General features: G+C 44.8%; 1 protein-coding gene across 1 annotated transcript in view; it reads left to right on the forward strand.

The window, feature by feature from the left end:
* ptpn18 (protein tyrosine phosphatase non-receptor type 18) overlaps positions 1-14,974 on the forward strand; it is a gene marked incomplete at its 3' end in the record, with an annotated part of 53,506 nt that extends 38,532 nt beyond the window's left edge. Inside the window, exon 12 of the mRNA XM_080764614.1 lies at positions 14,927-14,974. Coding sequence (XP_080620740.1) covers positions 14,927-14,974 — 48 coding nt within the window. The remainder of the gene's footprint in view (positions 1-14,926) is intronic.
* Positions 14,975-26,595: the final 11,621 nt, after the last annotated feature.

Below are 26,595 nucleotides of genomic sequence, written 5' to 3' on the forward strand. Positions count from 1 at the left end.
GCAGTTCACGTTACCCAGACCCTGACCGGGCCTCGGACCCTGACCGGGTCGGGCCTCCTCTGGGACAGCCATGTGACTCCAGTGGAAGAGAGTCAGTGTAAAGCCTTATTCTTACTGTACGAGGGAATAGCAGAGAATAGCAAAACTACAAACTTTTAGGGCTGCTATTCTCTATTCTATTTTTGGTGCGTAACACCGTCACACGAAGAGAGTAATGGATGTGTCAAGAGGAGGACTATAAGGCGCTTAAATTCTTAGGCATATTTCACATTTTATACTTGCTGTCAACTATTGATAAAGATTGTAAGCCGATTTGATCCTCGCATCTCCCTCACGCTGTTAACCCATTTAGACCTGACAAAAAAAATGGTTTCTAAATCCTGACCGTTTTCTGAAATGCCTCATGTTTCTATATCAGTGGTGCTCAATATTTCATGTCAAGGAATTGGCCGCCGACCCCCATCTGAAAATATGTTGTTCCAGGGACACCCTCAGGAGCAAAGATTTGAGTTAAAAACGTTACACTCTGAAAGAATATATATTCAAAGATTTGCGCCACATTTTCACGATTAAAAAAAAAAAATAGCAGACCTACAAGCTTGGAGCTTGGAGGTCTGCTATTTTCAAGGACCCCACAAATTATATGTAATATGTCTCCGCCCCCCCCCCCATCTGAAAATATGTTGTTCCAGAGACCTCCCCAGAAGCAAAGATTTGAGTTAAAATGTTCACTCTGTAACAATATATATTCAAAGATTTGTGCCACATTTTCACGATTAAGACCTACAAGACCTGTAGATTTTTCATAAAATAATGCTTAAAACACCAACAGTGGTTCCCGCCCAAAATGGGTTAAGCGAGAGTGGCTAACATGTGTTTCTACCCAGCAGACACCACATCGCCACCTCACCTTATCAAACAGTATGTTCAGTTCTACTGCGACTCCTGTCTCTCGTGCTACGAGTGTGTGAAAGCACACCAGATGCAGGTGTTGACACTAACGGTTGCCCGACTGCCCGCGGGCCAGTGAATAAAACGTTCTGGCAAAGTGGAGTTTGCTTTCAGATCGCCCGACGAGCGACTCATTCTGTCTTTTCAAAGTGACTGTCGCTACTCTGCAATTATCAATTGGTAGGTCTGATGTCGAAATAAAAATAATGTTCGCTCTGAAAGAATATACAGTATATTCAAAGATTTGCACCACATTTTCACAATTGTAGATCTGCTATTTTTCAATAGCTAAAGCATAACATAATGCTTAAAAAACACCAAAAGGGGTCCACGTCCAAAATGGGTTAACATTAATTTGTTCTTATACAAGCGCAAATTTCACCTATCATTTTTATAATGGATGATTTACTTAAATCATGGGGCAAGTGCAGGCATGACCTTTTGGGCATGTAGAGCATGACCTGTACTTGCCTGACGGGCCTCTGAGACCTTCGTGTCACTAGTGTCAACCCGCATGCCGACACTGGACAGTATATGTCCCCACCTGATTCCCCATCATACGTTTTCCAGAATTCATACAGTATGAGAATGGCGCTTTACAGTAAGGGAAGGCCCTTGTTGTATCCTGAGTTGTTTCCCTCCCAAAGCTGCTCAAACGGAGACTGTTAACATTTAGCACCTCGTCGACATACTGGACAGACTGGGGGGAGTCACAGTCACACAATAGCTTTCAATAGGTTGTTAACTACCGGCTGGTAACGACCTTCTTTTGTTTTGTTAACTAGGCCTCCCAGAGCAGTCTAGTGACAGAGCAGTGTGAGACTGGACTGAGGCCGTCTGTGAATAGTACTGTTAGTGTACTAAATGCCATTGATTCTCAAACGTTTTACATTCTTTTGTATACTATGCATTTATGGCTATGGGTCTTCAACAGGGGGTCTCGGGCCCCTGAGGGGGTCCTCAGAGGTACTGCAGGGTTTGCTGCTTAATCTTTGTGTGATGGGTTGATGTTTAGTTTTTTTAATTAACCATTTGAAACCTATAGCATCCTGATTCCGAAAATATTTCTCAGCAGCTTTGGCAGAAATGGAAACTCAAAACGATATGTTTGATTCAACTCATTTGAACTTTGCCAAATTCAGAAAAAGGGAAGTGGAGAGTGGAGAGGCTTCCTCTTGTGAACCTTTCCCGTGTGAAATTACAGACAGGAGGAGAGAGACAGGCCTGGCTGAGAGACAGACAGGAGGAGAGAGACAGACAGGAGGAGAGAGACAGGCCTGGCTGAGAGACAGACAGGAGGAGAGAGACAGGCCTGGCTGAGAGACAGACAGGTGGAGAGAGACAGGCCCGGCTGAGAGACAGACAGGTGGAGAGAGACAGACGGGAGGAGAGAGACAGGCCCGGCTGAGAGACAGACAGGAGGAGAGAGACAGACAGGAGGAGAGAGACAGGCCCGGCTGAGAGACAGACAGGAGGAGAGAGACGGGCCCGGCTGAGAGACAGACAGGAGGAGAGAGACAGGCCTGGCTGAGAGACAGACAGGAGGAGAGAGACAGGCCTGGCTGAGAGACAGACAGGAGGAGAGAGACAGGCCTGGCTGAGAGACAGACAGGAGGAGAGAGACAGGCCTGGCTGAGAGACAGACAGGAGGAGAGAGACAGGCCTGGCTGAGAGACAGACTGGAGGAGAGACTGAGACAGGCCCGGCTGAGAGACAGACAGGAGGAGAGAGACAGACAGGAGGAGAGAGACAGGCCCGGCTGAGAGACAGACAGGAGGAGAGAGACAGACAGGAGGAGAGAGACAGGCCCGGCTGAGAGACAGACAGGAGGAGAGAGACAGACAGGAGGAGAGAGACAGACAGGAGGAGAGAGACAGGCCTGGCTGAGAGACTAGAGGAGTGCTTCTCAAACCTTTTTCAGTTCAAGGACCCTCTCCATATCTCAGGGAGAGTGTACAAATGGAACCAAATGGACCCTTGGGGGTCCATGGTGTGGTTCCATTTGTACACTCATCCATCCATCCATGCATCCATCCATCCATCCATCCATCCATGCATCCATCCATCCATGCATCCCCGGGGGGAGGAAGTGTGAATGCACTCAGGACGTTTTTGTGGGCAAAGCCACCAATTAATGCAGATTCAAATATCATTTGTGTAAAGTGGAATATGTGGCTCTAGATCCAGGGATGGGCAACCAAACCAACCACTTCTTCTTCATCTATACCAGTTGGTCAGAGTGGGCATACTTTTTTCCTAACTGTCAGGAGCAGTGGGTGCAGCTGCTATTACATTGCCCAGGGCGCAGTTAAGGGTCTTAAACCCATTCTGGGCGGGAACCCCTCTGGGTGTTTCAAGCATTCTGTTCTACTTTAGCTATTGAAAAATATCAGACCTACAAGCTCGTAGCGCGCCACCGAGTGGCGCGCTACGAGCTTGTAGGTCTGCTATTTTTGAAAAGTCGTGAAAATGTGGTGCAAATCTTTGAATATATATTTCAGAGCGAACATTTTTAACTAAGATATTGGCATCTGGGGGGGGTCCCTGAAATATTTTGAGATGGGGGTCCGTGGCCCAATAGGATTATTTCTGGGGGTCCTTGACATGAAAAAGGTTGAACACCACTGACATAGAAACATAGGTTTTTCAGAAAAATGTTAGGATTTAGAAGCTTTTTTTTTTATCGACCTCAGTCCAGAATGGGTTAAGTGATTTCTTGCTCAGGAGCACGTGGACCAGGGACAGTCACAGGGCATCGAACCCGCAACCCTCTGTTTCCCCCTCTCTGCCCACTTCTCTGCCTCTCTGCCCACTCTCTGCCTCTCTGCCCACTCAGCCATGGGCGCTCCAGGGCTAAGAACTTAGAAGTGATCCTGTGCCAGGAAAGGTTGCCCAACTCTGCAGAGCGAGTGGTTCTCAAACAGTTTCATGTCAAGCACCCACACGTTTCTGTTATTTCCCCTCAAGAGATTGTGTGCCAGCCGACCCCCATAAGTACTTTATCAAGGGAAAAAAAATGTTATTCTAAAATGTCAGAAATCTAAAATATCACAGCCTGTCACTGTGAACGTGTAGAGAGGCGGCGGGGGAGCGTGAACGTGCATATCTTTAACACTGCCTCATTGGGGCTAAAAAACGTGATGTGATGAAATATGACTTTATATTGAACTTCAGCGCTACTAAATACTACTTTATTTAGTTCAGTATTATATTCAGTTCTTGGACTGTTCAGTAGAACTGCCTCTTTAGTGTGCATGTTACTCTCCTCTTGTCTTTCTCTTCTCTTCCTATATCACCCCCCTGTTTTTTAATCTTGTCTGTCTGTCTCTGTGTCTCTGTGTCTGTCTCTCTCTCTCTGTCTCTCTCTCTCTCTCTCTCTCCCTCTCCCCTCCAGAGGGAATGGTGTTTTCCACATCTCCTCAGTGATATGTTAAGTCATGGAATGTTCCATACAGCACTCTGTGCTCTCTCTGGTCACTTTGAAATCAGAAGCGTTCCTCCAACCAGTGGCTCTAACCTCTGGAACGCTCCTCTCTCTCTCCACATGCTGATCTAAACACCCTTAAGAGTGGAAAACAATCATTGCGAATGTGTGATCACGGTGATCACGTCGTGCTCCTGTTGCATAACAACAAGCCTCAAGCCTGAGTTGCACCCGTAATATGGTTCTTGATTGCGTCGGTCCGCTCATTCACTTCACGTCTTCATGTCTCGTCGTAGACTTGCCACGTCTTTGTGCGTTGTCGTCTGATGCATATCAAACTGGGGGTCCTTGAAAAGGCCTCAGCCTGCTGAACGGGTGTTTACATCCATGTCACCCTGCTGCACTTCTGACCATGATCTGTTTTGGTCTCTGGTTTTACCTGCCATGCACTAACTGCATTTTCCTCATGGGATCAATAAAGGTCCATCTTTCCATAAAAAAAGGTCTATCGACCTACTTTGCACCCACAGGTACGGCACATTAACCTGTCCACTCTGATGTTGATGGTGTAATGTGTGGCGCACACGCATATCTTCATGCGTCGATATTTGTTTATTTAGCCTTTACTTTGAGATCTCCATCTCTTTTTAGAAGTGGACGCCGCTCACAGTGGGAACATGATATGACATATAATGTTGTGACCTTTAGTTGGAGTATTGTCCATATTGTTGTGAATGAATAACGTGCTTAAGTTCACCCAAAAAAGACTCAATTACACACCCCATGAAGCCTTGGCTTTAATTGATGTTTTTGTGGCATTCCTGAGCCAATAATGTGATGACCGTGTCCTGGGTCAATAGGAGAGTCTGCAGTCCTACCAGAGGCACCAGCGCTCAGCACATTATTGTCCCTGGAATGCCACAAAAACTAAGTCGTACACTAAGGCAGAGGCAAGGAAACAACCAGGGGCTGAACGGAGACGGGCAGGTATAAATACAAGATGTAAAAATAGTAAAAAGGTGCTCCTGAATCAATCGGGATAAGACAAAAAAAAAGTAATTGAAAAAAGAGTTTCGACCTTCATCAGGCTTAACAACAAGACACAAAACAACAAACTCATTATCTAGGGCTGGACCCAGGTGGGACCAGTCTGATAATTAACCACTTAGAAACAAGTCACATGGTATAGCTCTTAATACATGGTTGTTACACAAGAACAATCAAACAATAATCAAATATAAAAGAGGACCCATCATATGACAAACACACTTAAAGCTACAAATACATTGGATAACAGACTATAAAAGCAAGGTATAAATGTAATGAACGATGTGTCTTCTTATGGTCAGAGATCAGATGACCGACCTACTTCTTACTACTGTACTTCTGGGGCGTTAATGTATAAAACAAATCCATAATCTAATATAGGCACACAAAATAAGTAGCAGCCACAAGATGTTCTTTTGCTTGAAAACCTGAAACAAGCCTTGTTATCTGTACAGAACAAACATGTGTTTTATCTGTATATTTAGCTCTGCAACTGCATTGCTGTAGGACGGTATAATATATACCGTCTGAGGCACAGTAGGTATGCAGAGGAACTTGGAAGCTGGTTGTCTTCGGCAGTGAATTTATTTTCGCAGAAGACTCACAATATACTCCATCTGACACGCTCGCACGCACACACACGCACGCACACATGCACGCACACATGCACGCACGTCGCACGCACACATGCACACGTGCGCACGCACAAAAGACACGACTCAAGCACAGGATGAGCAGAGGAAGCAATCAGCTGACACTCCGACTTCCTTCCACTCGTCCCTCCTGACCTCCAACACACACTGAAGGTCTGTGTGTGTGTGTGTGTGTGTGTGTGTGTGTGTGTGTGTGACTGTGTGTGTGTGTGAGTGGATGGATATTTACGTGTGTGGCAAGGTCGGGGTCAAATGCATGCCTGCTGTGTACGGTTGCATATGTTTGCGCGCGCGTGTGTGTGTGTGTGTGTGTGTGTGTGTGTGTGACTGTGTGTGTGTGTGTGTGTGTGTGTGTGTGTGTGTGTGAGCAGCTGTTAAGCTATAGAGATGTTTTATGGACCAGCAGGGACTCATAGAATAAATGCAGCAACAATACTCTGCCGTGTTTGTACATTACGACCGTACATCTTATTACTGGACCTCCTGTGTGTGTGTGTGTGTGTGTGTGTGTGTGTGTGCGTGTGTGTGTGTGTGTGTGTGCGTGTGTGTGCGTGTGTGTGTGTGTGTGTGCGTGTGTGTGTGACCGTGTGTGTGTAGGTGTGTGTGTACATTGTATTACTATACTTGTGAGGATCAAATGTCCCCACGAGTACAATTAAAGAAAAAAGACATTGTGAAGACAGTTGGGTTGTTTTATGGTTAAACGTTTGGGGAGTTAGACTTTACAATAAGGATCAGATTTAGACAGATGTGTCATCAATTATTTAACTCAAGACCATGTTCTCATGTTATAAGGAGCAATAGATTCATATAGACTGTACTGTATGCAATGCATAACAACAGATGTAGCAAAAGGCATGCATTATTAAACGGAAGAAAAACGTTTTTCAGAAAATGCGCCCAATTTACGAATGATTTCTGGCTCATCAGATTCCAGTAATACCATTCATTTCAATGTAGGTGGGTGAGTTATATAATATTTGACAGGTATTTTTTTGCCTAGAATGCATTATGCTAATATTCTTTGCACTCAAGCAGAACATGCACAGCGGTGAGGTTTAGAAGGGTCAGGGTTTTTGATCCAACCTGAGCAAGTCCTGCTATTTTTTGACCATTGCGCTAATAGAGCCTGCCTGCTTGCTCAGGGGATAAATTTAACCTAGACCTTCAGGTCGAAATTCGTGTCTAGGTGAGACGTGACCTTTGACACTATCTGAATGTCAGGGAGACAAAATACAAAATGATATTTCTTAAATCAGAAGGAATGACATTAAAGGTAGAGTAAGTGATTTCACTTAATTCAAATATCACTTATTTTTTTGTTTTGTTGTGATAATCCTCTCTATTATAGAGTGTGCTGACCATATAAGCAGGAGTTCCTCCCTGTCCCCAGTTAACCCCTGGGGGTCAAAAAACCTTAGGTTTCGTTTTTGACTCTATCCTGATTGGACGAAGGCTTAGGTCCCACAGCCAAAAACGAAACCTAAGGTCTTTTTGAGTGAAATCACTTACTCTGCCTTTAAGAGAAACCAGGAGATGCAAACGGCAGCTCTTGGTGCCCATGAAGTCAAGCCAGATATATACTTACGTAAGTTGCGTGGCGGTGTCACGCATTGAAAGATTGCCGTTTACAAGCTCACAATGCTGCAACGCGTTGTGAGCTTGTATAGATCGCCTGTGCACAATTACATTTGATCAATAAAAAAAAAAGTTACATATAGTGCTGCTTGAAGCCTGATCTATAGTATACTTTGTTGGTCACCAGTCACACACCGAAAAAATATAAAATTGTGTAGATTTTGGGTTAAGTAAAATGATGTCCAACTCCTCACAAGTATAGTAACAACGTGTGTGTGTGTGTGTGTGTGTGTGTGTGTGTGTGTGTGTGTGTGTGTGTGTGTACTTGCTCTTGACATTCCTTTCAGTCCATTAGCAAGTGCAGTTCAACAGAATGTTTAGCATTAGTTTTACCGTTCAGTTAGAACTAACACCATGGTGTTTCTGTATGTTTACACCACTGACTACAAGCTATTTATACTGCTGTCAATGTTCCACAAACATACTATTACTAGCTCTGCAGCAGATGTTTGGAATATACAGTAACACTTAGTCTTACACTATACAGTAGTGTTTGGAACTATGTTTTGGAATTACTGTATACAGTAATGTTTGGAACTATACAGTAATGTTTAGAACTATGTTTTGGAACTACTGTACTGTATACAGTAATGTTTGGAACTATACAGTAATGTTTGGAACTATACAGCAGTATTTACTGTTCTAGAACTGTTCTAGTACTTCCACATTATTCTTGTCATCTCTGAGCACACCAACAATAAAAAGAATATGGCCGCACACCAAACTGCACGGAACAGGAGCAACGCTTTATTCAAAGAAGCTCTGAGCACAGCACACCAAAAGCTGGTTTTGGCAATAAATTATTGAATGTTGGGTGTCGTAACTGTCTCTCAATAGCTCTGGGTGTGATGTGTCGTAACTCTGTCTCTCAATAGCTCTGGGTGTTGTTTTGATAGATGAAGTGACTGTTCTGTTATAGAGATGATAATTCGTCCTGACTGGCACTGCACTCGCAGTCACGTGCACACGCACATGTACGCGTGTACGCACAGTGACCAGTGATTGGTTTCTAATGAAATAACAGGCTGATGATGGAACATGTGGTGACGTACCACAACATCATAATGATGTGTGTTAGCGATAGCCACACACACACACACACACACACACACACACACACACACACACACACACACACTGGGAATGTTTGTTCTTGAATCTTGATACATTCAGATCTCAATTAAACGGTTCAGAGATTTCGTTTATTTAATATTTTCTTCCTATAGCTCGCTGAGCGAGTCACTTTTCTCTTTGCTATAATAGCGATCTGGTTAAAACCAAGATGGGCTCTGTAATCTGTGTGGCCACTGGCCAGGCCATGACATCAGTCAATTATCAAGTATATATCTATGATGTATTATTATATGACGACACATTTGGACCAGGTTTCAGACCCAACTCCACTCACTGTAATTTTGAGTTAAATATTTCTGACGATACGAAACATGTGTTTCTGTGAGCAAATGCGTGGAGCTACAGTATGACTTCCTTGGCAGGGCAGAGAGCACAAGACATGTAGCCCTCGTGGCTCTGACAGACAGACAGACAGACAGACAAAACTAACACACATACAGAAAGAATGACTGACAGACAGACACTCTTGCAGATGGCTCAGCTCCTACTGAGACACATTGTAATTTACCCTGAACAGAACGTCACATGTACAACACGACCCAAATGTGCTTGGTGGAGCTGTCACACAACACTCCGTCTCTCTCTCTCTCTCTCTCTCTCTCTCTCTCTCTCTCTCTCTCTCTCTCTCTCTCAGTATAATGATAGTTGTAACGGAGACCTGCTCTGTGATGTTTTGCTGTAAACAGGACTAGTCTACTGTAAATACAATAGTCTGTAATTAGAGAGAGAATGTATATTGAAGTATGATATAGTGTGGTATGTTGATGTATGTTGGTGGCTGGCTTATCATAGTTATGGCATGTTTAAGTGGGTCCGTTCTGTCACGTGTTTCCCGTTGAGGTAGTCAAAAAAAATGTCTGTCTAAACATGTTGCACAAAATCATAACGAATGTTCCCGACCTTTTCTATAAATAAGCTCCTTGCTTTCATCCACTGACTGTGACTGTGGCTGACTGTGGGCCTGTGTTGTTCTCAATGTCATATCGGTCTTACTCCACATATACAGTAGTTACCGTATATTTCCAAATAGTAGCCGGGGCGTTTAATACGCAAAATCAATTTGAACCCAGGGCGTTTAAAAGGAACCAGGCGGTTATTTTCAGGAGGGCTAACTATTTGAAAATATACAGTATCTAAATCTATCCTTTATCTTGTAACAGTAGGCTGTAATGTTACATATGGCAAAAACATTTGGTGAAAATAGCAGACCTACAAGTGAGCTGTGAGCTTGTACATATGCTATTTTCACTAGTTGACCTACTGCAAAAAAAAGTGTGTGTGCGTGGTTTCAGTTTTTTGTCAGATCAGGTGTAAGAAGAGGGACTCTAATGATGAAAGCTCCAACAGGTTATATCAGTCTGGTGTAATGATGGACAGGTTATTATTAACCTAACTGGGCATGGCCTGGGTTACATTATTAAAAACAGAGACACAAGCCCAGTGGTTAGTTAGGGGGATACGTGGAGATGTATGGACAGTTGGACACGGTAATGATGCATGAATGTCTTCTGAAGCGTTTCATGACACGTTGTCAGGCGGCGGTGGAGATGTCAGCCCCTGATGTCTTAGTCAGAATGAGGCAGAACAAGTTGTTGGTCTGGTCTGAGAGGGAGCCGTCACATCACAGACAGTCTGGTCTGCTATAGGGAGCCGTCACATCACAGACAGTTTGGTCTGCTAGGGAGCCGTCACATCAAAGACAGTTTGGTCTGCTATAGGGAGCCGTCACATCACAGACAGTTTGGTCTGCGAGGGAGCGTCACATCACAGACAGTTTGGTCTGAGAGGGAGCCGTCACATCACAGACAGTTTGGTCTGCTAGGGAGCCGTCACATCACAGACAGTTTGGTCTGGTATGGAGTCAGGTCTGCTTGGGAGCCGTCACATCACAGACAGTCTGGTCTGCTATAGGGAGCCGTCACATCACAGACAGTTTGGTCTGCTTGGGAGCCGTCACATCACAGACAGTCTGGTCTGCTATAGGGAGCCGTCACATCACAGACAGTTTGGTCTGCTTGGGAGCCGTCACATCACAGACAGTTTGGTCTGCTATAGGGAGCCGTCACATCACAGACAGTTTGGTCTGGTAGGGACTCGGGAGCCGTCACATCACAGACAGTTTGGTCTGGTAGGGAGTCAGGTCTGCTTGGGAGCCGTCACATCACAGACAGTTTGGTCTGGTATGGAGTCAGGTCTGCTTGGGAGCCGTCACATCACAGACAGTCTGGTCTGCTATAGGGAGCCGTCACATCACAGACAGTTTGGTCTGCTATAGGGAGCCGTCACATCACAGACAGTTTGGTCTGCTAGGGAGCCGTCACATCACAGACAGTCTGGTCTGCTATAGGGAGCCGTCACATCACAGACAGTTTGGTCTGCTTGGGAGCCGTCACATCACAGACAGTTTGGTCTGCTATAGGGAGCCGTCACATCACAGACAGTTTGGTCTGGTAGGGACTCGGGAGCCGTCACATCACAGACAGTTTGGTCTGGTAGGGAGTCAGGTCTGCTTGGGAGCCGTCACATCACAGACAGTTTGGTCTGGTATGGAGTCAGGTCTGCTTGGGAGCCGTCACATCACAGACAGTCTGGTCTGCTATAGGGAGCCGTCACATCACAGACAGTTTGGTCTGCTATAGGGAGCCGTCACATCACAGACAGTTTGGTCTGCTAGGGAGCCGTCACATCACAGACAGTCTGGTCTGGTAGGGAGCCGTCACATCACAGACAGTTTGGTCTGGTAGGGAGTCAGGTCTGCTTGGGAGCCGTCACATCACAGACAGTCAGGTCTGCTATAGGGAGCCGTCACATCACAGACAGTTTGGTCTGCTTGGGAGCCGTCACATCACAGACAGTCAGGTCTGCTATAGGGAGCCGTCACATCACAGACAGTTTGGTCTGCTATAGGGAGCCATCACATCACAGACAGTTTGGTCTACTATAGGGAGCCGTCACATCACAGACAGTTTGGTCTACTATAGGGAGCCGTCACATCACAGACAGTTTGGTCTGCTATAGGGAGCCGTCACATCACAGACAGTTTGGTCTGGTATAGGGAGCCGTCACATCACAGACAGTTTGGTCTGCTAGGGAGCCGTCACATCACAGACAGTCAGGTCTGCTAGGGAGCCGTCACATCACAGACAGTGATGTGACGGCACGCGGTGCTCTCCAATCAGTGCTGCAGTTTGTGAGGCAGCATTGTGTCTGAATCCATGTCCATAGTACATAATATACAATAGGCTGTGGCTCAGGAGGTAGAGCAGGTCGTCCAATGATCCATGGGTCGGCGGTTCGAATCCCGGCTCCTCCAGTCCTGTCTACATGTCGAAGTGTCCTTGGGCAAGACACTGAACCCCAAATTGCTCCCGATGTGCTGGTTGGTATACCTTGCATGGCTTCCGCCGCAATCGGTGTATGAATGTGTGTGTGAATGTAATGCACAATCTATGTAAAGCGCCTTGGATAAAGGCGCTATATAAATGCACCATTTACCATAAACCATAGTGCTCACACACAGTGTGATGCCTGCGCTGTTCAAACCTATATCAATATCACGGCTCAAACATTGCGTCGTTGTCTGCGTTTAAAAGCACAAGTAAATATAAATAGCTTTAGCTGAAACAATGGTTGTACTAGTAATGATTAATAGGTTGTCGCACACAATGGGGAGGATCAAATGACCGGCGCTCCTCTCCTAAAGTTAAACAGTGTCCACTATTGGCTTGAAGCGCCCCGGGGCGCTGCACCACAAAACACACTGAGAGCACTGATCGCTGCTGCAGGGGACTGCACTGGAGCACGTCTTTACCATAGAAATACATGACATCTCTGTGGACACACGGCCTGTTGGGGATTCAGGGACACAGTCTCTGTGGACACACGGCCTGTTGGGGATTCAGGGACACAGTCTCTGTGGACACACGGCCTGTTGGGGATTCAGGGATGGAAGTTTGGAACTGGGTGCGTTTCCTTTCAAAACCACAGCAGTAGGAGCAACAGCCTCACATCACATGTGACTGATCCATCAGGATTTTCAATTGAGGATGTCATTATGACTGTACATTATGATGACTGGTACATTTGTGAGGCACGATGTGCAACACAAGTGTGTGTGTGTGTGTGTGTGTGTGTGTGTGTGTTCTTCCTCTGCCCAGGATGTGGAACACAATGCAGCTTTGTTACCAAAACCCCCATTTACTGACACACACACACACACACACACACACACACACACACACACACACACACACAGGGGCAAGACGGGGTCGAAGGGGGGGATGCAAATTAGAAGCCAGAGGACAGAAGAGAAAGAGACAGAGGAGCCCCTTTTTAAACCGAAAACTTTAAACTATATTGTGTTCAGGAAAATGGATATACAGTACTGTAGTTATGATGGATTTTCTTATTCCTACTATACATGCGTTGAGAATACTGCAACAACACTACACACACATGAAAACCTTTTTGGGGCAAAAAGTGCACTCCTCAGAGCACAGATCCTCGCCAGGCCAGGTTGCCTACCCAGGCCCGCAAAGTTCGGATGGCAGTCACAGCCAATTGGAATGGAACCTCTGAAATCTGACACTTATAACTTGATCACGTGACTGCAGAGATGATATGTACCGATTTGTGTCACAGAATTTTGAATGAGTAGTACAATGTTCTTTGGCATGAAAGGATTGAATGGATTTTGTTCTTTAAATACGTAAACCCTATACGTAATAATACGACAAATAACGTAAATAGTCCACCTTTCATCTTGTAGATCTGCATGCATTTTCACTACTTCTGAGGGGTGTTAGCCCCTCCAATGCTTTTGAGGTTTACGTCATATACCATGCCAAGACAACCTAAGGCGTTCTGTGGCTGATATATAAATACAGTGGGGCGCCCCTCACTTCACACAAGTGTGATTTATACATTTTTGCAGATATCCAACCATTTTGGTGGAACCATCTGTTTGTGTCTCTGAGCCACTTTCATTATACTGAGGTCTTTGATTGTCTTTCTTCTCATGTTTCACTGTCTTTATTTTCACTGTGTGTGTGTATCACGCACGCACGCACGCACGCACGCGCACACTCACACTCCCTTAGTTAATTAGCTTGTAAAACTACATGGAGAAACGACTGTGTGTGTGTCTGTCTATCTGACACAGACAGCCCACTCAATACAGGTGACCATTACATTGCAGTCACAGAGTAATGCTCACATCCAGTTGATGTACTGGTGTGTGTAAAACTCTTAGAACACACACACACGCACACACACACACACACACACACACACACACACACACACACACACACACACACACACACACACACACACACACACACACACCAATATACACATACCAGGGGTTTAACGGCAAGCAAAAAGTTTGGTGCGGTTTCCTGGTTTTGAAGCCACAGTTTTTCTGTTCTTTTCTCCTCTCTATTCTTTTAACAACAGGCCGTCAAACACACAAGGAGTTGCCTCGACGCATCATGGGTCACTAGATGAGATGTGCGTTTGTGGAATACATCACGACAAGCAGTCGTGTCTGTGTCCCCGTCCCCCCCCCGCGTTTCTCTCTGATAGCGGTCTTGATTTTAACCCATTTTGACCTGGGAACGATTCTACAAAATAATTTCTTCTAAATCCTGACAGTTTTCTGAAAAACTCATGTTTCTATATGTCAGTCGTTCTCAAACATATCCATGTCAAGGACCCCCAAAATTATGTAATATGTCCGCCGACCCCCCCCCCATCTGAAAATATGTTGTTCCAGGAACCCCTCAGAAGCAAAGATTTGAGTTAAAAACTTTGGCTCTGAAAGAATATATATTCAAAGATTTGTGCCGCATTTTGACGATTTTTTCAAAAATAGCAGACCTATACAAGTTCATAGCGTGGCACTCGGTGCCGCGCTATGAGCTTGTAGATCTGCTATTTTTCAATAGCTAAAGTATAGCATAATGCTTAGTTAAAAACCACCAGAAGCCGGGGTTCCCGCCCAGAATGCGTTAAGCTTCTTTTCCCCCGTCTTCCTACTAGCAGCAGTGACACATTCTTTCTCACGCCGTCGTCTCAGATGAGCGTGAAGTGTTTGATGTGTCGCCAGCAGCAGCATCAGACCTGATGGCTGCTGAACAGTGCAGTGAACACAGGCCTCTTTAGTCTTTTACTCTTGTCTTCTGAACACAGGCCTCTTTAGTCTTTTACTCTTGTCTTCTGAACACAGGCCTCTTTAGTCTTTTACTCTTGTCTTCTGAACACAGGCCTCTTTAGTCTTTTACTCTTGTCTTCTGAACACAGGCCTCTTTAGTCTTTTACACTTGTCTTCTGAACACAGGCCTCTTTAAGTCTTTTACTCTTGTCTTCTGAACACAGGCCTCTTTAGTCTTTTACTCTTGTCTTCTGAACACAGGCCTCTTTTAGTCTTTTACTCTTGTCTTCTGAACACAGGCCTCTTTAAGTCTTTTACTCTTGTCTTCTGAACACAGGCCTCTTTAGTCTTTTACTCTTGTCTTCTGAACACAGGCCTCTTTTAGTCTTTTACTCTTGTCTTCTGAACACAGGCCTCTTTAGTCTTTTACTCTTGTCTTCTGAACACAGGCATCTTTAGTCTTTTACTCTTGTCTTCTGAACACAGGCCTCTTTAGTCTTTTACTCTTGTCACTGCGTCGGCGTTGTTGTTTATTTCAACTGAGAGAAAACCTGAAGTGTTTCCCAGACCGAAGACTTGAAAGTTCTTTAGATTCAGGACTTCCAAGTTCTTAGATTTCTCGGCTGCCAACGTAACAGGCTTTAGGGATTAACCCATTTTGGGGCGGGAAGGGAACCCCTTTTGGTGTTAGCATTATGTTATGCTTTATAGCTATTGAAAAAAAGCAGACCTACAAGCTCGTAGCGCGCCACCGAGTGGCGCGCTACGAGCTTGTAGGTCTGCTTTTTTTTTTAAATCGAAGAACGACTGACATAGAAACACAGCTTTTTCAGAAAACGGGCAATGTCAAAATGGATTCATACTTGGTCGCGCGACGCTCCGAGAAGTCGTTTGAACACTGCTGCTTATTCTGTATATAAGCTTCTGGATATATGCTTGACACCTTTGCACATTTGATTGATGAACATTTCATATTATTATTTCCCACTGAAGGTCGCAGTTAACTATAATGGAACCTTGCGTTTTTGACACCTGTAATGGGAATTTTTTAGAATGCCAACTGCACAGTGCCAAATATATATGCATTATTGTGTATATAATCTTCCTTCCATTAAGTCTCTTTGCTCACCGTTATGTGCTCAGTCTAATTCATGCAGCTGTCAATCCAACAGCTGACTGACTGTCAGCAAAGGTATACTTATTATTTGTGTGTCACCCTTATGTTTAGCGCAGATCCCTATATGGACATTCAGTATAGCATTTCTGTTAAGACAAGACTATCTAAGGACTGTCTGAGATTGGGGTCGACTTCACCCTGAAGAACTTTGTCATTCCTTCATCTTTGGAAGATTATTTAATCTACAACACACCTACCCCACTTTCCCCATCACCTAAACCACTTTCCCCATCACCTAAACCACTTTCCCCGTCACTCACCCTCACCCCAGACAAGCCCCCAGGTCATCGTGACATCACATGACATCCTGTATAAAGGTGCACACCCATTCCCTGTCACATTATTCCTGAAGAAGACCCTAAGGGATCGAATTGTTGAGTCAAATAAACCAGTGGAGCTGAGTTTTCATACCAGTGTTGCAGACTCTGTTTTTTCCTCTATCACATGATCATCAGCCCATGTCTTGAGTGTGGTGACTTGAGTCCTGTGTCCTATGTCCTGTGTCCTATGTCCTTTGTCCTATGTTCTGTGTCGTATGTTCTGTGTCCTATGTTCTGTGTCCTGTGTTCTGTGTCCTGTGTTCTGTGTCCTATATGTTCTGTGTCCTGTGTTCTGTGTCCTATGTTCTGTGTCCTATGTTCTGTGTCCTATGTCCTGTGTCCTATGTTCTGTGTCCTGTGTTCTGTGTCCTGTGTCCTATGTCCTGTGTCCTATGTCCTATGTCCTGTGTCCTATGTCCTGTGTCCTATGTCCTGTGTCCTGTGTCCTATGTTCTGTGTCCTGTGTCCTATGTTCTGTGTCCTGTGTTCTGTGTCCTGTGTTCTGTGTCCTATGTTCTGTGTCCTATGTTCTGTGTCCTATGTTCTGTGTCCTATGTTCTGTGTCCTGTGTTCTGTGTTCTGTGTCCTATATGTTCTGTGTCCTGTGTTCTGTGTCCTATGTTCTGTGTCCTATATGTTCTGTGTCCTGTGTTCTGTGTCCTATGTTCTGTGTCCTATATGTTCTGTGTCCTGTGTTCTGTGTCCTATGTTCTGTGTCCTGTGTTCTGTGTCCTGTGTTCTGTGTCCTATGTTCTGTGTCCTATGTTCTGTGTCCTGTGTTCTGTGTCCTATGTTCTGTGTCCTATGTTCTGTGTCCTGTGTTCTGTGTTCTGTGTCCTGTGTCCTATATGTTCTGTGTCCTATATGTTCTGTGTCCTGTGTTCTGTGTCCTGTGTTCTGTGTCCTATGTTCTGTGTCCTATGTTCTGTGTCCTATGTTCTGTGTCCTATGTTCTGTGTCCTATGTCCTGTGTCCTGTGTTCTGTGTTCTGTGTTCTGTGTCCTATGTTCTGTGTCCTATGTTCTGTGTTCTGTGTCCTATGTTCTGTGTCCCATGTTCTGTGTCCTATGTTCTGTGTCCTATATGTTCTGTGTCCTGTGTTCTGTGTCCTATGTTCTGTGTCCTATGTTCTGTGTCCTATGTTCTGTGTTCTGTGTCCTATGTTCTGTGTCCTGTGTTCTGTGTCCTGTGTTCTGTGTCCTATGTTCTGTGTCCTATGTTCTGTGTCCTATGTTCTGTGTCCTGTGTTCTGTGTCCCATGTTCTGTGTCCTATATGTTCTGTGTCCTATGTTCTGTGTCCTATGTTCTGTGTCCTATGTTCTGTGTCCTATGTTCTGTGTCCTGTGTTCTGTGTCCTATGTTCTGTGTCCTATGTTCTGTGTCCTATGTTCTGTGTCCTATATGTTCTGTGTCCTATGTTCTGTGTCCTATGTTCTGTGTCCTGTGTTCTGTGTCCTATGTTCTGTGTCCTATATGTTCTGTGTCCTGTGTCCTATGTTCTGTGTCCTATATGTTCTGTGTCCTATGTTCTGTGTCCTATGTTCTGTGTCCTGTGTTCTGTGTCCCATGTTCTGTGTCCTGTGTTCTGTGTCCTATGTTCTGTGTCCTATGTTCTGTGTTCTGTGTCCTATGTTCTGTGTCCCATGTTCTGTGTCCTATGTTCTGTGTCCTGTGTTCTGTGTCCTATGTTCTGTGTCCTGTGTTCTGTGTCCTATGTTCTGTGTCCCATGTTCTGTGTCCTATGTTCTGTGTCCTGTGTTCTGTGTCCTGTGTTCTGTGTCCTATGTTCTGTGTCCTGTGTTCTGTGTCCTATGTTCTGTGTCCTATATGTTCTGTGTCCTATGTTCTGTGTCCTATGTTCTGTGTCCTATGTTCTGTGTTCTGTGTCCTATGTTCTGTGTCCCATGTTCTGTGTCCCATGTTCTGTGTCCTATGTTCTGTGTCCTGTGTTCTGTGTCCTGTGTTCTGTGTCCTATGTTCTGTGTCCTGTGTTCTGTGTCCTATGTTCTGTGTCCTATGTTCTGTGTCCTATGTTCTGTGTCCTATGTTCTGTGTCCTATGTTCTGTGTCCTATGTCCTGTCCTATGTTCTGTGTCCTGTGTTCTGTGTCCTATGTTCTGTGTCCTATATGTCCTGTGTCCTATGTTCTGTGTCCTATATGTTCTGTGTCCTATGTTCTGTGTCCTATGTTCTGTGTCCTATGTTCTGTGTCCTATGTTCTGTGTTCTGTGTCCTATATGTTCTGTGTCCCATGTTCTGTGTCCTGTGTTCTGTGTCCTATGTTCTGTGTCCTATGTTCTGTGTTCTGTGTCCTATGTTCTGTGTCCTATGTTCTGTGTCCTATGTTCTGTGTTCTGTGTCCTATGTTCTGTGTCCCATGTTCTGTGTCCTATGTTCTGTGTCCTGTGTTCTGTGTCCTGTGTTCTGTGTCCTATGTTCTGTGTCCATATGTTCTGTGTCCTGTGTTCTGTGTCCTGTGTCCTGTGTTCTGTGTCCTATGTTCTGTGTCCTATGTTCTGTGTCCTGTGTTCTGTGTCCTATATGTTCTGTGTCCTGTGTTCTGTGTCCTATGTTCTGTGTCCCATGTTCTGTGTCCTATATGTTCTGTGTCCTATGTTCTGTGTCCTATGTTCTGTGTCCTATGTTCTGTGTCCTATATGTTCTGTGTCCTATGTTCTGTGTCCTATGTTCTGTGTCCTGTGTTCTGTGTCCTATGTTCTGTGTCCCATGTTCTGTGTCCTATATGTTCTGTGTCCTATGTTCTGTGTCCTATGTTCTGTGTCCTGTGTTCTGTGTCCTATGTTCTGTGTCCCATGTTCTGTGTCCTATGTTCTGTGTCCTGTGTTCTGTGTCCTGTGTTCTGTGTCCTATGTTCTGTGTCCTGTGTTCTGTGTCCTATGTTCTGTGTCCTATGTTCTGTGTCCTGTGTTCTGTGTCCTATGTTCTGTGTCCTATGTTCTGTGTCCTATGTTCTGTGTCCTGTGTTCTGTGTCCTGTGTTCTGTGTCCTGTGTTCTGTGTCCTATGTTCTGTGTCCTGTGTTCTGTGTCCTGTGTTCTGTGTCCTGTGTTCTGTGTCCTATATGTTCTGTGTCCTATGTTCTGTGTCCTATGTCCTATGTTCTGTGTCCTATGTTCTGTGTCCTATGTCCTATGTTCTGTGTCCTATGTTCTGTGTCCTATATGTTCTGTGTCCTATGTTCTGTGTCCTATGTTCTGTGTCCTATGTCCTATGTTCTGTGTCCTATGTTCTGTGTCCTATGTTCTGTGTCCTATGTTCTGTGTCCTATGTCCTATGTTCTGTGTCCTATGTCCTATGTTCTGTGTCCTATATGTTCTGTGTCCTATGTTCTGTGTCCTATGTTCTGTGTCCTATGTTCTGTGTCCTATATGTTCTGTGTCCTATGTTCTGTGTCCTATGTTCTGTGTCCTGTGTTCTGTGTCCTGTGTTCTGTGTCCTATGTTCTGTGTCCTATGTTCTGTGTCCTATATGTTCTGTGTCCTATGTTCTGTGTCCTATGTTCTGTGTCCTGTGTTCTGTGTCCTGTGTTCTGTGTCCTATGTTCTGTGTCCTATGTTCTGTGTCCTATATGTTCTGTGTCCTATATGTTCTGTGTCCTGTGTTCTGTGTCCTGTGTTCTGTGTCCTATGTTCTGTGTCCTATGTTCTGTGTCCTATGTTCTGTGTCCTATGTTCTGTGTCCTGTGTTCTGTGTCCTATGTTCTGTGTCCTATATGTTCTGTGTCCTGTATCCTATGTTCTGTGTCCTATGTTCTGTGTCCTATGTTCTGTGTCCTATGTTCTGTGTCCTATATGTTCTGTGTCCTATGTTCTGTGTCCTATGTTCTGTGTCCTGTGTTCTGTGTCCTATGTTCTGTGTCCTGTGTTCTGTGTCCTATGTTCTGTGTCCTATGTTCTGTGTCCTATATGTTCTGTGTCCTATGTCCTGTGTCCTGTGTTCTGTGTCCTATGTTCTGTGTCCTGTGTTCTGTGTCCTATGTTCTGTGTCCTATATGTTCTGTGTCCTATGTTCTGTGTCCTATGTTCTGTGTCCTATATGTTCTGTGTCCTATGTTCTGTGTCCTATGTCCTGTCCTATGTTCTGTGTCCTGTGTTCTGTGTCCTATGTTCTGTGTCCTATATGTTCTGTGTCCTATGTTCTGTGTCCTATGTTCTGTGTCCTATATGTTCTGTGTCCTATGTTCTGTGTCCTGTGTTCTGTGTCCTATATGTTCTGTGTCCTATGTTCTGTGTCCTATGTTCTGTGTCCTATGTTCTGTGTCCTATGTTCTGTGTCCTGTATCCTGTGTCTTGTTGGGGTCCTGTAGGGTTGGACATCGTTCAACATACCGTCAGTGTGCGTTGGTTGAAAGCCCAGATGTTTATTTTTTCCTGTTTAGTCTGCTGTCAGAGTGTTGTTTCTGCAACAAACGGTTACATTTATTGCATCCTATATGGAATGAAAATGGAATTGCTTTTGGCTCTGGGTTGATTAAACCACCCGTGACATGTGACTCAAATGATTGGTCTCTATGTAATCTGGAGGTTGTGACATCACGTCTCAAAGACACTGTATACGGCCATGAACCCTCCTTGTCCAGACCTGTTTTCATTGTGCATTTCTTGGTCAAAGTTCAACCCATGCCAAAGCGAGCGCACTCGCCCAGCAGTCTGACCCAGTCACCCAGGCGGATGCGTGCACAGACACGCTGATCTGCGTGTGCACGCGTCCGCCTTTGCAGTGCCATGTGTGTACAGTACAGTGCTGTGTCACATCTTTGTAGCGTCCAGTGTGTACAGTGCAGTGTCACACAGTGTGTACAGTAGTGCTGTGTCACACAGACGCACTCTGAATCTTCTGGGCTCTATAGTGTCTCTATCACTCTGTCTGTCTCTATATCTCTCTCACTTTATTGTGCTATCTGTCTCTCTATCTCTCTGTCTCTCTCTCTCTATCTGTCTATATCGCTCTCTCCATCTCTCTGCCTACTGCTCTCTCTCTTGCATTCTCTCTCTCTCTCTCACACGCACACGCTCTCTCACACGCACGCACGCGCTCACACACACACACACACACACACACAGTTGCACACACATCTATCTTACAGTCACCACTGCAGGAGCCTGTGTGTGTGCACGCTGTCCAAAGCAACTCAACATTGCTCTGTGTGTGTGTGTGTTATGGTGTGTCTCTGTCTGTATGTGTGTGTGCGTGCTATCAATGGGCTCACCTTTCAGTAACACATGTATCTAATCACTATTATAACACTAGTCCTTATCTGTTCCAAGATAGATCATAGCCTGTATTTTGAGGCAGGTCGTACGCAGACCCCCACATGCCCATTATGCCCATATATGGAGATGTCTGTATCTGTCTCTCTGTGTCCCTTTATTCCTATATATATGGAGTTCTGTGTCAAGCATGCCCAAATATGGAATGTTGTGTGATGTCAGAACAGGCCAGCTCCATATACAATTTACAATTTAGGCATTTAGCAGACGCTCTTAATCCAGAGCGATTTACATTAAGCATATATGGAGATATAGGGGTGATCTGTGATCATGGTTTAGAGCCGGGCCCAGAGGCCATTTGTGGTGGTTCTGGACAAACCGTGGGTCCGACCGACTCGACACCGGGCCCTGCACTTCCTGTGGGGGTGTGGAACGCGTGGGTTGAATTTGAAGTCGGTGGGGTGAACGGTTCTGGAGTTACGTGCATTACAGACAGACAGACAGGCAGACAGGCAGAGAGACAGACAGACAGACAGACAGACAGACAGAGAGGTGTTTTAACCCATTTTGGGCGGGAACCCCTTTTGGTATTTTAAGCATTGTGCCGCAATCGTAAAAATGCGGCACAAATCTCTGAATATATACTGTATTCTTTCAGAGCGAACGTCAGGCCTAAATGGGTTAATTTATGACTGCCTTATTGAACTGTGAGTGTTGTAGTGTGTGTGTGTGTGTGTGTGTGTGTGTGTATGTGTGTGTGGGGGAGCGTTGGGAATGTGTTCACAGCATGTCTCAGCGGGGTGGAGTCAACTTGTCACTGTTAACAAATTAAACGGCCCTGCTTTTATTATTTAACATAAAACCTCCCTGTGTTCTATTCAGTTCTGTTGGGTTCTGTCTCCTCTCCTCTCCTCTCCTCTCCTCTCCTCTCCTCTCCTCTCCTCTCCTCTCCTCTCCTCTCCTCCCTGTGTTCTATTAAGTTCTGTTGGGTTCTGTCTCCTCTCCTCTCCTCTCCTCTCCTCTCCTCTCCTCCCACCCGCTCTGCTTTCCTTCTCTCTCTGCGGCTTCTTTCTCTTGTTTTGACATCTTTATAAGCAACGTAAAAATGTACAGCCTGTTCACTCCGTTTCTCCTTAGAATTTATTTCATTAATCATTCTGATCAGAAGATAAAAGTCTGACATTTATTTGTCTGTAACTACTATACCCCCCCCCCTCTCTCTCTCTCTCTTTAGAAAAACATAGCAGACCTACAAGCTCATAGCGCGCCACTCGGTGGCGCGCTATGAGCTTGTAGATCTGGTATTTTTCAATAGCTAAAGTATAACATAATGCTTATAGTTAAAACACCAAAACGGGTTCCCGCCCAGAATGGTTTAAAGCTGTGTTTAAATGTATAAAGACATTTTAGAACCGACTATGTATGGTAGTTCTAATGTGCTGTTGGGCTGAGCTTATAATGCGTTACGAGCAGCACTTATATACGTCGAAATTAAAATGTATTTTTCTGAAAAACCTTGTGTTTCTATATCAGTGGTGCTCAATATTTCATGTCAAGGACCCCAAACATGATATGTATTTGGCCACCGACCCCCATCTGAAAATATGTTGTTCCAGGGACCTCCCAGAAGAGAAGATTTGGGTTAAAAACGTTCACTCTGAAAGAATATATTTGAGCCACATTTTCAAGATTTTTCAAAAATAGCAGACCTACGTACAAGCTTGTAGATCTGCTATTTTTCAATAGCTAAATTATAACAATGTTTAAAAAGGGGTTCCCGGCCAACATTGGTTAAGTGAAGTGTTACCTAATAGTGTACCCATCATTTGTGGCATAATATAAAATATCGCGTTCACGCCACGCTGCATCTTTGGCAAACGGGGAAACGCCCGGTACAAATTACCGTGTTTGTCCACGGCTATACACAATACCTCTCCGAATGTGTAATATGCTGTGTGTGTGCGTTGTTCGCCACTCTGCGGCTTATTGCTAATTCAAACCTGCCAGATGTAAGTGACTGTCAGCAGGCCCTGATAATTATCCCATTCTGGGCGGGAACCCCTTTTGGTGTTGGCATTATGTGTTATGCTTTAGCTATTGAAAAATAGCAGATCTACAAGCTCATAGCGCGCCACCGAGTGGCGCTCTACGAGCTTGTAGATCTTTTGACAAATCGAAGAACGACTGACATAGAAACATAGCTTTTTCAGAAAACTGTCAGGATGTAGATAGAAGACATCTTTAGAATCTGATCTCAGGTCAGAAGGGGTTACAGCTGGTGGAGAAGTCGTCCCACCCAGCGTGTGTGAATTGATATTTACCGTTTCCCGTAACGAGGGGAGGCTTTGCTGCATGCTGTATACTGGATGGATCTGTGATTTCTGTCGGTTTGAGGTTTTTCTTCCAGAGCTTCAGTTTGTTCCTGTGGTTTTCCTCCTGGAGAGGGTCAGGCCTGTGATGCACAACTATGTTGTTCACGATCGATAGATGAAGCCTTTGATTTCTCTCACTGCAGTGGATGTCCATTGATCCACGCGTTGTTGTAGCCGGGGCCATTGATACTGTGTTGCTCCTTTCTCTCCTCCTGGTAGGAGAGGTCCCCCCAGACCTCTCACTGGTGGGCACTGGACAGTAAACCTGGTAGGAGAGGTCCCCCCAGACCCTCTCAGTGGTGGGCACTGACTGGACAGTAAAACCAGTGTTGTTTTTGGCAGCAAATTTCTATTTTATAGTTTAGTCATAATAGTCTTTGGACTGAAACTTCATTTAGTTTTAGTCACATTTTAGTCACCCATGGAATGTGTCTTAGCGTTAGTCTAGTTTTAGTCGACTAAATGTCATAAGATTTTAGTCGAACTAAATCTACAGTTGATTTAGTCCACAAAAATGTATTTTGGCGGGTCTTGATGCCGTCGTAATGAGTGTTTTTACACTTGCTGAAAATAGCTGATCTACCAAGTGTAAAATGACTTATACTGGATCTCTTGTCCACTAGTCCCTTCTTTTAAGGACTGCAGTATTAGTAAACAAGTTGTCTGAAGGACTGCAGGTAACTACCTGTCAGTGGGGAGTGTTGGCTGGGAGGAGGAGTAGGACTAAGGCCCTATACGTCCTCTCTGGGGAGGGGGGGGGGGGTTACTACCTGTCAGTGGGGAGTGTTGGCTGATGAATGAATATCAACATCCTAATACATCCTAATACTGGGGGTCAAAATATGACCAGTCGAAAAACACTTTGTTTGATTTTTCAAAAAGAACAGACATACAAGTTCGTAGCGCGGCACCGAAGCTTATAGATCTGCTATTTTTCAATAGCTGAAGCATAACATACTGCTTAAAACACCAAAAGGGGTTCCCGCCCTGAATGGGTTAAAGCAAGTAGTCCAGTAGACTCTAGCAACCCACTTGTAGTTGAGTATATTTGACCAGGAACTAGGAAGGAGTATTTATAGTACTTTGACTCAAAGCTGACTCAAAGTATACTGTGGTTGAGTATTTCATCACCCTCAGGGTGCAGACCTCTCTCAGACTTTTACATTATTAAACTATTACTTTTAATACGATCGCTCTGCTCTGGGCCATTGGACTAAATGGCTCTGACTCACAGGCCATAATGATAACTCTGCTGGTAACAAGAACACTCGGCGGATTTACCCTTTTTGCCGACTTCTCAAGACAAGTCGGCAAACCGTGGAGAATATTCGGCAGAATCTGAAGAAGAGTCGTCGCGCGGCGAATCTTCTTAAGATTCTGCCGAATATTCTCCACGTTTCGGGGCACTTTCAGCAGCTGCAAGTTTCTGAATGTTAGCTACTGTGCTAACGATGCTAAAGCAACACAACCAAAACAGACGCTAACACTGAGGAGCTAAAGTAAACGTGACGTTGTTGTGATTAAACATGCTTTCCTTTTCTGGCCGATCGATATAATTCAACTAAACTGCGGGAGAAACACAGATGTACAAGCCCAACGTGCCGTGCATTGCGGCGGGTAGATAACTTGTAGATCTGCTACTTCCAGCGCAGGAAGGGCGCATGCTTATGAGTGACGCTCTTTAACTATGCATTCAGCCAGCCAGTGACAGACTCACAAGAGTAACACAGAAGTTGACAGAACACACACGCACTGCAGCAGACGGAATGCACAGGCAGATCCGACAAAACTTTGCACACATCTGTGCTTTGCCTTTCATCCACGCTTCCATAGCCTTTTAAATCTTATTTCCCATCCACGGGCACAAGCAACGTGATATCAGCAGCTTCCACCCGATCTGTGGTGTTGTTGTGTTGACGAGGGAAGCTACTAGCTAGCATGGGAGCTAACGTTAGTTTCATATGTACTTTGCATCCGTTCCCCAACCCCTCACACTCGCTGGTGCGTTACACGGGCAGACACAAAGACGAATGGGAATATCATTTCTATCTATAAGGACAAAGAGCAAAGAGCAAAAATTGCTCTTTTGCAATGTGAAAGAAATGCCACCGAATTCTTAATTATTTTCCTTCTCTATATGGGCACACTTGTGAAAGCTGAATGCTTTTATTGATCTGCTGTCTGATCAGCGTGCATGATCATCATGCAGTAGCTAGATGCGCGCTCCAGTGCCGAGATTTCTTCCCGTTTCTGCGACTCTTCGTCACTTTCCGTCCGAGTTCTCAGACAGAACTCTGCTGCTTTTGCTCTTGGTATAATTGGGCTTATTATCTTGTCTCTTTGTCTCTTGTCTCATGTTCTAATGTTCATGTTTATTACAATACTGTATATTTTTACTGTCTTGTGTTTTTGTTGTGTCTTTAGGTGCAGAGACACGTTTTTACTGTAGCTGCCTGGTGCCTTAATATACAGCTTTCGTATTCCTGACTGTGTG

This window comes from Protomyctophum bolini (genome assembly GCF_963924005.1).
Source record: "Protomyctophum bolini genome assembly, chromosome: 5".
Lineage (NCBI taxonomy): Eukaryota > Metazoa > Chordata > Actinopteri > Myctophiformes > Myctophidae > Protomyctophum > Protomyctophum bolini.